The following is an 11,346-nucleotide window of genomic DNA, read 5'->3' on the forward strand; positions in this document are numbered from 1 at the left end:
CAAAATTCAGAAGAAATAAGATTATTAACAATGTTAATAATCTTAGCATTGTGCAGCCATCTAGCAAACCCAAATGATAATTGCAAAATAGGAAGAATTTCACTGTATCCAAATAAAGTCAGTTTAATTTTGGGGAAATTCATTTGTGGGGAAGGGACACATCCAGTGATGCTCAGAGCTTACTCCTGGTTGTGTGCTCAGGGAACACTTTTGATATGCTTGGAGGATCATATGGGTGCCAGGGATCAAACCCAAGATGGCCACATGTGTGACAAGCACCTTGCCTGCCTGAAACTCATTTAAAAAAGAATAAAAGTCATGTTATGTTCTTACAAAAGTTTGAACTGTTCACAGAAGAGATACAAAATTAAAACTGAAATTGGTTCTGAGCAACCCATATTACTTACTGAGGGTCAGACAATTGGATTTTTTTGACTTCCATAATGGTGCACAATCCACTGTCTTTTATCTCTTCTTTCTATGAAGATCCTTAAATACTGGTATTCCTCAGTGATTGCATTTTACTGTAATGCAGTCAGGACAGTTCTTCTGAGTGTTGCACAGACCTGTAGCTGAACATCGCTTAAACATGTCTTTATCCCTTCTCCTTCCCTCAGTCCCCAAAGAGAAAGACACCAGTCATATACTGTTCCTTTTCAGACCCACAGTCTGCCACCATGCAGTCAGGCAGAGATTGAGGATTTACACTTGACTCCCCCTGTTATTCTCAAAACTAGTTGTATTCCTAGTCCCGTCAAGTTTCATCTTCTCCATTCCCCATTCTTCTGACTTCATTTCTTGCCATCTCTTGTTGGGATAATTAATGTCTTCTTAACCAATTTTATTGTTATTGCCTACCTCCCCCGCCCGACCTAGTTCTCTGAAGAAGATCTGATTTTGCCATCAATTGTTTCAAAATCCTTGAGGGGGGAAGAGGGAGCAGAGGGTGGAGGAATAATAGGTGGACTGTGGTGGAAGGTCATTTCACTTGGGTGGTGGGTGACGTGTGACAGAACATGCATTTGAAGAGGTGTGAAGCTGTACTTAAAATATATCTAGTGTAAACCGACATTACCACAAAGCTGAATAAAATTAAGACCTTCATGCGGATCTCCATTATCTTTAGGACAAAGACTAAACATCTTAGTATTGTTAGCTGCTTATAATTGATACATGACTCTTGTTTGTTTTGGAGCCACACCTGGGAATTCTCATGACTTACTCTTGACTTTGCATTTCACTCCTTTGGGCTTAGGGAACTGTAAGGGATGCCGCGAATCAAACCGGGGTTGGCCCTGTGCAAGCAAGTGCCCTATCTGTAATACCATTGCTCTGACCCCGATTTCTTTCTTCCTCAAACTTTCCTTTGTCAGATGTATGCACAAGTATGGGCATACATATGCATGAGTGCTGAGACCTTCAGATGTCGTGCTGCTCAGGCCCTGTGGTGCTGGTGACCATCCGGGCCACCTCAGTGGTTCTCTGGGGACCTGCTTGGGAGGTCATGGGAACTGGCATGGGCACATGCCTTTGATTGTCTAAACCTGGAATGAGCACATGTCTTTCATAAGCCTTCTCCCTTGTGTTATATCTCCATGACTCACAACTCTTATTTTCTCTCTTCCTCATGGACTATCCTTAGCTCCCAGAGGACAGGAATCCTGTTTTATTCATGGAAACCTCAGAACCCATCACAGTGCTAGGCACATAGTAAACAGTTTGAAAATGTTTGTTGAATGACTTAATGATATTTTATGAGCCTGTGGATAGGTTCCAAAAGAATATATGGGGAAAATGTTACCGAGTCAGCACCATTGAAGCTTGAATAACGTGCTGGGCAGTGCCAGGTACATAGTAAGCACAACAGACACTTAACTAGTATTACTTTTGCTCCTGTAATGAAAACAGGAACATGAGTGATTTTTTTCCCCCATCTTTTTTCCTACTTTAATAATTTCAGGAAAAAATCAATGAGTTATTTACAGTTAGATCCAGCGCTTCGATACATTAAGGTGATGATAAGATTTGATGGTTTTCTATCTCTAGTACTGTGCATTTAACTTTGAAATAAAAAACATTTTTAAAGGTGTGTGTATAATGGAGAAGCCACTTGTTCAAAAGATGTACCTCATCAAAGATGCTAAAGTGTCAGAATGTTTTGTGTTTTCCATTGGGGTATTGATTTTAAAGATGTCTTGGGCAAATATCTGTGGAATCTCTGGTCTTATTGTTTTGTTAAAATGTTTGCTGGTAAATGCTTGCTCAAAAATATTTACTTTTCACAAACTGAATGTTTCCTAAATATATTCTCATCCACTCTTTTCCTCCATACTACTGTTGATAATATTTGGCTCTGTGTGTAGGTCGAATTAGGTCAATTTTTTTTTTAAGAGTTAGCCAAATAGGATCATTGACTCAGAGGTTGCAAAGAGACTCAAGTTTCTTTACTAAATTTCCTAAGTGAATGTAGACGTTTATGCTGTTGGTTATATAGAATAATGTGTCTGTATCCTTGTGATTTTGGTTTCCTTCAGTGTAGAAGTTCTTCGTAAAGAAAGAGTACAGACTACTATCTTTATTGTCTGTGCTTTGAACCTTTGCTGCTTTTGAAACTGGAGAGCTCGGAACAGGAGGGTGACCTCTTGTTGTCTTTGGGCACTTTTTACTTTACACCTTCCAGAAGAGATGATGATTACTGAGAGCAGCCCAGCACTCGGACATTGTCTCCAAGGACCCAGCACTAGACTGCACTGCCCTGCCGCTGTTTAAAAATCCTTCTGAGAGGGGAAGAGGGAGCTCAGAGTGGAGGGGTCACAGGTGGACTTGTACTGGAAGGTCATTTTACTTGGGTGGTGGGTGTGGTGTGATAGAGCATACATTTGAAGAGGTGTGAACCTATACTCAAAATATATGTAGTGTAACCCAGCATTACCACAAAACTGAAATAAAATTAAAACCCTCTTGTGGAGCTCCATTACCTTTAAGACAAAGCTTGAACATCTTAATACCACCATCTAGTTATAATTGATACATGCCTTTTTTGTTGCGGTTGTTTTGGATTACACCCTACGATGCTCAGGTTTTAACTTTTGGCTTTGCACTCAGAAATCACCTCAGCAGATTGGGGTGGTACCAAATAGGATGCCAGGGGTCGAACCCAGGTTGGTCCTGTGCAAGGGACATGCCCTACCCATTGTTCTATTTTTATCTCTAAGGAAATTTATTTTTGTGGTTAATAAGATATTAAAATATATTCAAAATTATATCAAATAATATCAGTTTTCATTTCCTTTTTGTTTGTTTTCGGTCACACCTGGCTGTGCGTAAGTCTTACTCCTGTCTCTCTGCCCAGGGATAACTCCTAGTGGGACTCTGGAACCATATGGGATTTCAGGAATCAAACCTGGTCAGCTACATGCAAGGCAACAGCCGCTCGACCTACTCTGGCCCCAAATTCATTATTTCTCTTAATGATTTTATCTTGAGACTCTTCAAAAGTTTTTCCTATGTAGACTTGAAATTATATAAACAGCTTATACTTAATTAGATTTTTTTGTTCATTTTCTACCTTATACTAAATTTAGACTTTATGCTTCCTAAATGTACTTTATTTAAATGTTATTATGCCCTCAGAATATTTTTACCAGAGGTTCGTATTTTTCTTCCCAGAGAAAATTTCATCAGAGTTAATTTTGTCTTTCAGCACATTTCTTCAAATTTTGGAATAACTTAACCACATAGACTCACTGTGTTTGAATTCATTTGCATTACCTTAATGAATAAAAAATACTTTACATCTTATAATAATTAAAACTACTTATAGGAAAAAGCAGGTGTATAAATTCTGAAACATTTAACATAATGTGGAAGTTATTTAAAAATGGCTTTGTTTTCATTTTAGAAGTAATTTGGCAGTATTAGCAACATCACTATTATATGAATGTATGCTAATGTTGTATGAAAGAAAAAGCCTCATTAAAATCTTGTTGCTAAACAAGTGACAAAAACCTTACAAACAGCTTGACGCTTGAGGCCAGTCAGTGACTCCTGAAGAGATTTGGACAAGTGTGAAAATACATAGACTGTGGCTTTACTGTGATCATAACACATAAATGCTATTCAACATTAATTCCCTACTCAGACATTTTTACTCACAGCAGGGAAGTCAGATCTTATTGTAATGCCAAAACATTCTGTTGTGAAATTTTTCTGATAGAAAAGTAATTGGCTTGTTAAATTCAGAAAGTGGACTTTTGATGATTACCATTGGTTTTGAAGTCACATTGAAGATGCTAATGATGTCTTTTGTAGATACTATCTGAATGAACTAGTCTGGTGTAGGTCTAGCAAGGCTACAGAGAATAAGCCCATGCCATGCTCTCTTAAAGAAGCCTTCAGCCAGATTTTGTCACTCTGGATTAACTTTATATATGGATCAGAATAAAAATTCTTGCTTCTACAAAGGTAGATTTTAATTATCAGACTATATTTGGAAAATCAACTTTCCAGTACTTTTCAGAGTTAGAGTCTGATCACTTTTTGATAGCTATCTGCCCATGCACTCAGAATCTCCACAGATAAATAGCTAGCTTTAATGTAAGGCATCCTCAGTCAAAAGATAGAAAGGAAATTTCATCAGTCTTATGTGGCCCATGTGCCCTCATTGTCAGCACATAAGGAAACATTTAAAGGATAAAAATACCCAGTTAGATAAAGAATCAGTCAGCAAATTCTGGGACTGTTGATACTGGGGAATGAGATGCTAGAGGACTGGTTCTGAACCAGTGCATTGGTATGGAGATCATCTGTACTTGCCTTGCATGTGGAGACCCTAACAGGGAGCCACCTCAAAGCAGTGTGCCTGGAGCAGTTCCTCAACACTAAGCACTTCTGGGTGTGGCCACAAAACAATATAACAAATTTTTTTTTGTTACACATTAAGCATGTATCTCCCAGACGCTGTTTTTGCTTTAAGATATTTCTAAAGTATATTTCTGAGTAACTTTCCAGTTACTAAGTAACAGATCGCTTAGTAAAAGAGGAAAATCTAGTAGTTTCATATTAAAGGAATTTTATAAGATGCTCAGAAAATATTAGAACTTCTTTTTGAGGACTATATAATTTGAAATACTACATGGAAATCAGTAACAATAAGTCTCTCAATGAGAGACGTTACTGGTGCCTGCAGGAACAAATTTATGAGCAACAGGATGACAGTGACAGTGACATGGAAAAAAATGTTGCTGTTATATGCAGCATATTGGAGCTGGCAGAGCCTGGAATCAGAACAGACAGCATCAGGAGGAAGGATGAATAGTCAGGAGAGTGGTGTGCCAAGGGTAGGAGCAGTGCTCACTGTTCTGTGTGAGGGATGATGTAAAACCAAGTCTGACTGAACAGGAATACAATTCAGACTAGCAAGTGACCCAGCTTTTCTAGCGGTGGTTCTGGAAGGCAGGATACCAAAGAAACCAGTCAAGTTGAAAGAAAACACCGAATGAAAATTAATCGCAAAGGCCCTTAGGATTTTTTGGGACATCAAGAATTAACTTGGGAAAGTATGGGGGTTTCTGTTTGTAGTTAAGGCATCATTGTGAGTTGTCTTAAAGGAAGGGGATGCCTTGATGTCATCAGAAGACATGCAGAGACTTAACACCAGATGCTGAAGTCTGGAAACTACACCACTTTTCCTCTTACTCATTTCTAATAAAGATACTTGCTTACTTTATTCTGTCTTGTACTTGTACTTGTCTTTTATGGAACATGCCCTGTGTTCCAGAGTAAAATAAAGGTATTAAATATGTAGTGAGTGAATGATTTAGAACTGTTAAAAGACATATTGATGTTGAGGAAAAAAGAAGCCAAACAAAAACATATTGATGTCATCACAAAGCATTTTCTCCTTCAATTTTTTTCTTTCAGATTTTACCAAATGTTGCAAGGACTCTGGATTGCTTATGGTAGTAAAATGCCGGAAAGAAAATTCTGCATTGAAAGACTGTTTAACTTCTTAGTAAGTAGTCACTTCAGTGTTTTGCATCTGCGTATGGATCTTTAACTTGTGTGTATCAGCAGGTCAGGGGCCAGAGACATAGCACAACAGGTAAGGGAATTGCTTTTCTTGTGGCTAACCCATTTTCAATCCCTGGTACTCCATATGGTTTGCTGAGCATTACCAGGAGTCTCTGCGCACAGAGTTAGGAGTAAGCCCTGAACGCTACCAGATGTGGCCCAGAAATCCAAAGGGGTGGGGGGAAAAACCAAATGGTCAGCAAAAATATATATTTCATATTATTTAACAACTCCCTTTTCATGAACAGGTGTACTGTGATTTTTATAAAGTGAGGTAATTTAACTGTTGGGTATAAGTCCAATGAAGGAAAAAGATAAATTTAGATTATTTTGCCAGTCCAGATTATAAAAATAATTTAAAATGTTATGTTCATTGATATTTCATTGTATATTCACAAATCTCATTTTTTAGGAGAAGGGGGAGGCACTGGGATTATAACTTAGTGTGTTTAGGAGACAGATGTGTTACCAGAGGTCAAGTGCAGGGCCTGGTTCATGCAAGGCCATGCAAGGCTTGTGCTCGATCATTTGGGCCACAGTCCAGTCCTAATTCTTTAATTTTTAAGTTTTAAAGTAAAAGTATGCAAAGGCTGTAAATGTTTTCCTTTTTTAATCATCCCATGTTTTATAACATATTATTGATTAAAAAGTACTGTGGAATACCTGTAGTATAACCTTTCTAAATCATAAGTCATACAGCCAACTGTGTGTCCCACGGTATTCTGAGGGACTTAACTTGTTAAATTCAGTCTTAATTATTATCTCTCCTTTGAGCACTGGAGGTAGGATGAACCCTAAAGAGGGCAGCTTGGGCTCAGCTTCTGGACACATCAGAACTTAACTAACCATGTGCCCTTAACCGGATTCCTCACTAGAAGCAATTTCATTATTAAATCATTTTTGCATGTAGTAAGTACATAATAGTAAGTTCATAATAAAGCCTGGCCGCATAGGAAGAACACTGTATTAGCTTTTATAAAAAAATGTTAGGTGGTGGGAAACTTGTTTGCTATCTGTTGATAAGTCATCTAATTATCTTTCCATAACCTAGTAGGAAGAGAAAACAGATTCTGTCTTGGTGGGGAATAACTGGTAATGGTAGGAATTTGTAAAACTGCTTGTTTTGTTTAGAAGAAGTAAGCAGTGAAAACAGAACTCGGTATTTGTTGAAAATAAGCTATTTCTTTACAGAAAGATTTTTACTTGACGTTAAATCTCAACATCCTCTGGTATATTTCTCATCTTTACCTAAGAAAGTATTCTTTTATTCTTGCCATTCTATTGAGTGAATTTAGCCACTGCATCTTTTTAACTTACCTCATATCTTTTAGAGTGACATTTTGAAACCCTAATGGTTTGTGCTTTTATTTCTGCCTATATCACCATCATTTCTCAGCAAACTACAATCTGATTTCTTCCCTCATTCCACTAAAACTATTTTCTTAAAGATTCTGGGTAGCCAAATTCAGTGTCTTTTAGTTTTCTTATTTGATCTCATGGAAAGCCTTTAAAATCCCTCTTTTTGGGCTTTCTCTTGCAATGCTCTTGGCCCACTTCCCGAGCATCCTAACTTCTTAGCCTTTTCTTCCCGGTTACTTCTCATTGTTAAACTTGGAAACCTTTGTTGGTGCTCTTGGATTCATTTACTTCATGTAGGTCGTGACATTTCTTACTTCTCTCCTTAGGTCCCAGATTGAATCATCTCCTGCATTGTCTAGAATCTACCATGTCTCCTAAAGTTTATTACTTCCAACTGATCGTTTTCTAAATCTCTGCAGATCCAGGTCCTCCCTTTTCATCATAAGTGCTCCTCCTTGGCATAACTATTCATCATTTCTTTTCTGGATTATTGTAATTGTTTATTCCACTCTTTGCCCTATCTTGGCTGTATCTTTTAGCCTGCTACATACTGTTAGCTTCATTATATTAGACTCTAAGACATAACTGATAATAGGTTCTATTAATAGTACCCATCATCCTCAGGATAGACAGTCTTGATAGGGTATAAATGGCTCATACTGGTTTTGCCCTTCCCCTTCTTAGTTATTTTCGGTCTGTATCATAAATGTGTAATTTTCTCTGATGGTACTAATCTACTTGCAGGTCTTTATGCATCAGCTTTTCCTTATCTTTGTGCCTTTCCACATGATCCTATGTATTTCTGTTGATTCTTCAGAACACAATAGATTCTTCCTTTCGTCACTTTTTCGCTGTAAAATATGGTAGTGGACCTTAGTGTTTTTCATAGCACTTTGTATGCTGAATGGTAATGCAGGTTTAATTTGCTTGCCCTGCACCAACTAAGAGCACCTTGAGGATAGGAGCTGTGCTTCTTAGTGTTCTCAACTGGGGCAGTGCTTTTCAAAAAAGAACATGTTTGTTTTCTGTCTTTTGAGTTGGTAGCTTAATGCTTATAGTCAATTTGCCCATAACTGAAGGTCTGCTTCTAATGATGGATATATGAATATTATTAAAATAGATACTAAATACTTATAGAATAATTTACTTTGAGATTTTAATTTCCTTTTTTTGTAGCTATAAAGATCCAGCGTTTTATGAAGAATGCAAAATCGAATACCTGAAGGAAAGGGAAGAGTTCAGAAAAACTGGAATTCCTACAAAGAAAAGGCTACAGAAGCTTCCAACAAGCATGTAGGCAAATAGTAAAATACTCAGAACTCTAATGCTGGTGGAAATCACAGACACCGGAAAGGATGGACTCATGGAAGAGTGTTCACTTTACCCTAAATTATGAAAATACTAAATTTTATTTGAAATAAAGTTAATTGTAAAGTTTTATTATTAAATGGGATGGGGTAAACTATAAAATGGTATATAATTATCGTATGTATTTTTCATAAAATTGTCTACAACTTTAGTTCTATAGCAGTGGTTATTTTGGGGATTGGGGGGATGTGAGGGAGCTTTGGGTCATATGTGGTAATGCTTAGGGGATATTCCTGGCTCTCTGCTCAGGAGTGATCCCTAACAGTGCAAGAGAACTTTGTGGTGCTGGGGTTTCCAGTTGGGACCAGTATGATGCAAGGCAGTTGCCTTAAATCTCTAGCCTAGCAATACTGATTTTTAAGGTCTTCTTCCATTACTTTCTTCCAGCATATGGACTAATGGTTTATCACGAGGGCCAGGAAAGCAGAATGGGAAACCTTCAAAGGTATTAGTAGTAATTAGTTATTATAGCAGAATAGTCTATGAATCAAAATCATTCCTATAGGAATTAAGAATCATTACTGTGAAGATTCAGTAAGTATTGCAGTAGGATTTGTGGGACAGTGCTTCAGACATGTTAACTGTTAAATGGATATTACTAAGAGCATGTTTAGAATATAGGACATAAATACTATAAATTTACTTCCATCTTTGGTGGATTATTTCTTAAAATGTCTTCTGTTCTTTGACCTATTGGTTACTGAAAATATTTTAATCATTTTTAAAGTTATTTTTGTAAGTATAAATTAACATCTGTAACATAGTTTCAGATATCCTATCTCAGTATAACAATTTGATTCTAGGTTGAGTTTTTATATAAGAAGTTGCTGTTTTTGTTTTGTGAACTGTTAGTAGCCTCACTGTAACCACTGTGTGTTTAAATTACATACAAGTAGAATTTACTACCTCTACTAGGTAAGACCTCATTCAGTACTGATTCCATGACATAGATTACTTAAGAACCCAAAGCAAATAAAACCGTGACTAACCAATGGGATGTTCAAGTCCGCACTTTACTGAAATGAATTACTCAAGGGACTATTTATCGGATCTTTGTTTTGGGGACACACCTGGCAGTGCCTGGGACATTAGGCAGTGCTTGTTGCTCAGGGGACCATATGATGCCAATGACTCCTGCATGCAAAATGCTCCAGCCCTTTGAGCCATCCTCCAGGTTCCCTGTTTCATACTCAAAACAGTCAGATTTTCCCAGACTGCAGATTATGGATGATTACTAGAGTAGAAAAATGTAAAATAGAGACCTGGAGACCATATAGCAGCAGGGCAAATGGGTCTATATTCCTGTTAAACTTTCAGTATTAGTGTACTTTAGTTAGAATAGAAGCATCTTAATTCTTGTTTCTATTGACTCAAAGAAAAGGCGAGTTACTTTTAGTGAAATATGTGATATGTGGATGATGTAACTTTGATACCAAGGAAATATAGGTATCAGTTTCCTTATAGTGCTAGACAGAGTAGGTTAGTTTATGGTTGAAAATGTTTATTGTTCCTTATTATCTCAAAAGCTAAACTGTTCATCGAACATTCTGGATATCCATGCCTATCCATACTCAAGTCTACTTGACTGGTATATCTATCTACCTCAGATATGTCTTGCTCATTTGTACCTCTGCTGATACTGTGGTAAGTCACAATTCACACATTATCTACCCCTTAAAGGTTTACCTTCAAGTAACCTTTTTGGGTACTTTTTTCCCTTGTGCTTATACTTCAGTCCTTTGGAAGTAACAATTTCCCTAGTTCATTTTGGTTTTCTGATGTTTTACATGGCTTATGTCCTTGACTCTTATAAATTCCATCAGTTTCTTTTCAGAAGAGATACAAATTTTAGCTAGTAAGAGATTGCAGAACAAGTGGCTTTTCTGATACATGTTGTGTTCTTTTCTGTGATTTGATGGATTTGCTGAATTATGTGAGTAGAAATATAGATGAAAGAAATTTTCAAGAGAAACCATTTGTAACAAGTTTCAGTTAGCATTAAAAGTCACCATATAGTTCGTATGTATAGTTTGTATTTCATATAAGTGATAAGCTACAGGTGGGCTGTTGTCTTCCTTTTGAATCTTTCCGGTACAAGAAATGATCACAAAGCATACTAAAAATTTCTAGCGTGGTAAAGAAATTTGGGTTAACTTTTATGTAATAGTCATGTACTTCATTTATTTTACACTGTGAATGGTCAAGAATATAACCACTGCCTTTTTTTTTTTTTTGATGGTTAAGATCATCCTACTATATAAAAGGAAAGCTTTTCATTCCAAAAGAGCTTGGTCTAGTAAGAAAAATGTCAGTTATATGAATCAAAAAATCCCCAAAACGTAGTACTTGACCTTGGGACATACAAAGGTAAGGCAAGGACATTTCACATGTACTTAAATTTCAAACAAAAATAATTTATTTTAACAGTTTCTTGTTATTATGCAAAACATTAATTAAGCCATTATCCCATATGACTTAACTTTCTTTACAAAGGAAAAATTCCAACCTTAGTTTTAAAAGGCAACCAGTAAGGTACATTAGATTAGA

The 11,346-nt window shown here is 36.8% G+C and overlaps 1 protein-coding gene across 1 annotated transcript in view; it reads left to right on the top strand.

The window, feature by feature from the left end:
* CMC1 (C-X9-C motif containing 1) overlaps window positions 1–9,794 on the top strand; it is a 49,807-nt gene extending 40,013 nt beyond the window's left edge. The window contains exons 3-4 of the mRNA XM_004603841.2: window positions 5,923–6,013; window positions 8,608–9,794. Coding sequence (XP_004603898.2) covers window positions 5,923–6,013; window positions 8,608–8,728 — 212 coding nt within the window. The 3' untranslated portion in view covers window positions 8,729–9,794. The remainder of the gene's footprint in view (window positions 1–5,922; window positions 6,014–8,607) is intronic.
* The last annotated feature ends 1,552 nt before the right edge of the window (window positions 9,795–11,346 follow it).

This window comes from Sorex araneus, chromosome 4, assembly GCF_027595985.1.
Source record: "Sorex araneus isolate mSorAra2 chromosome 4, mSorAra2.pri, whole genome shotgun sequence".
NCBI classification, from domain to species: domain Eukaryota; kingdom Metazoa; phylum Chordata; class Mammalia; order Eulipotyphla; family Soricidae; genus Sorex; species Sorex araneus.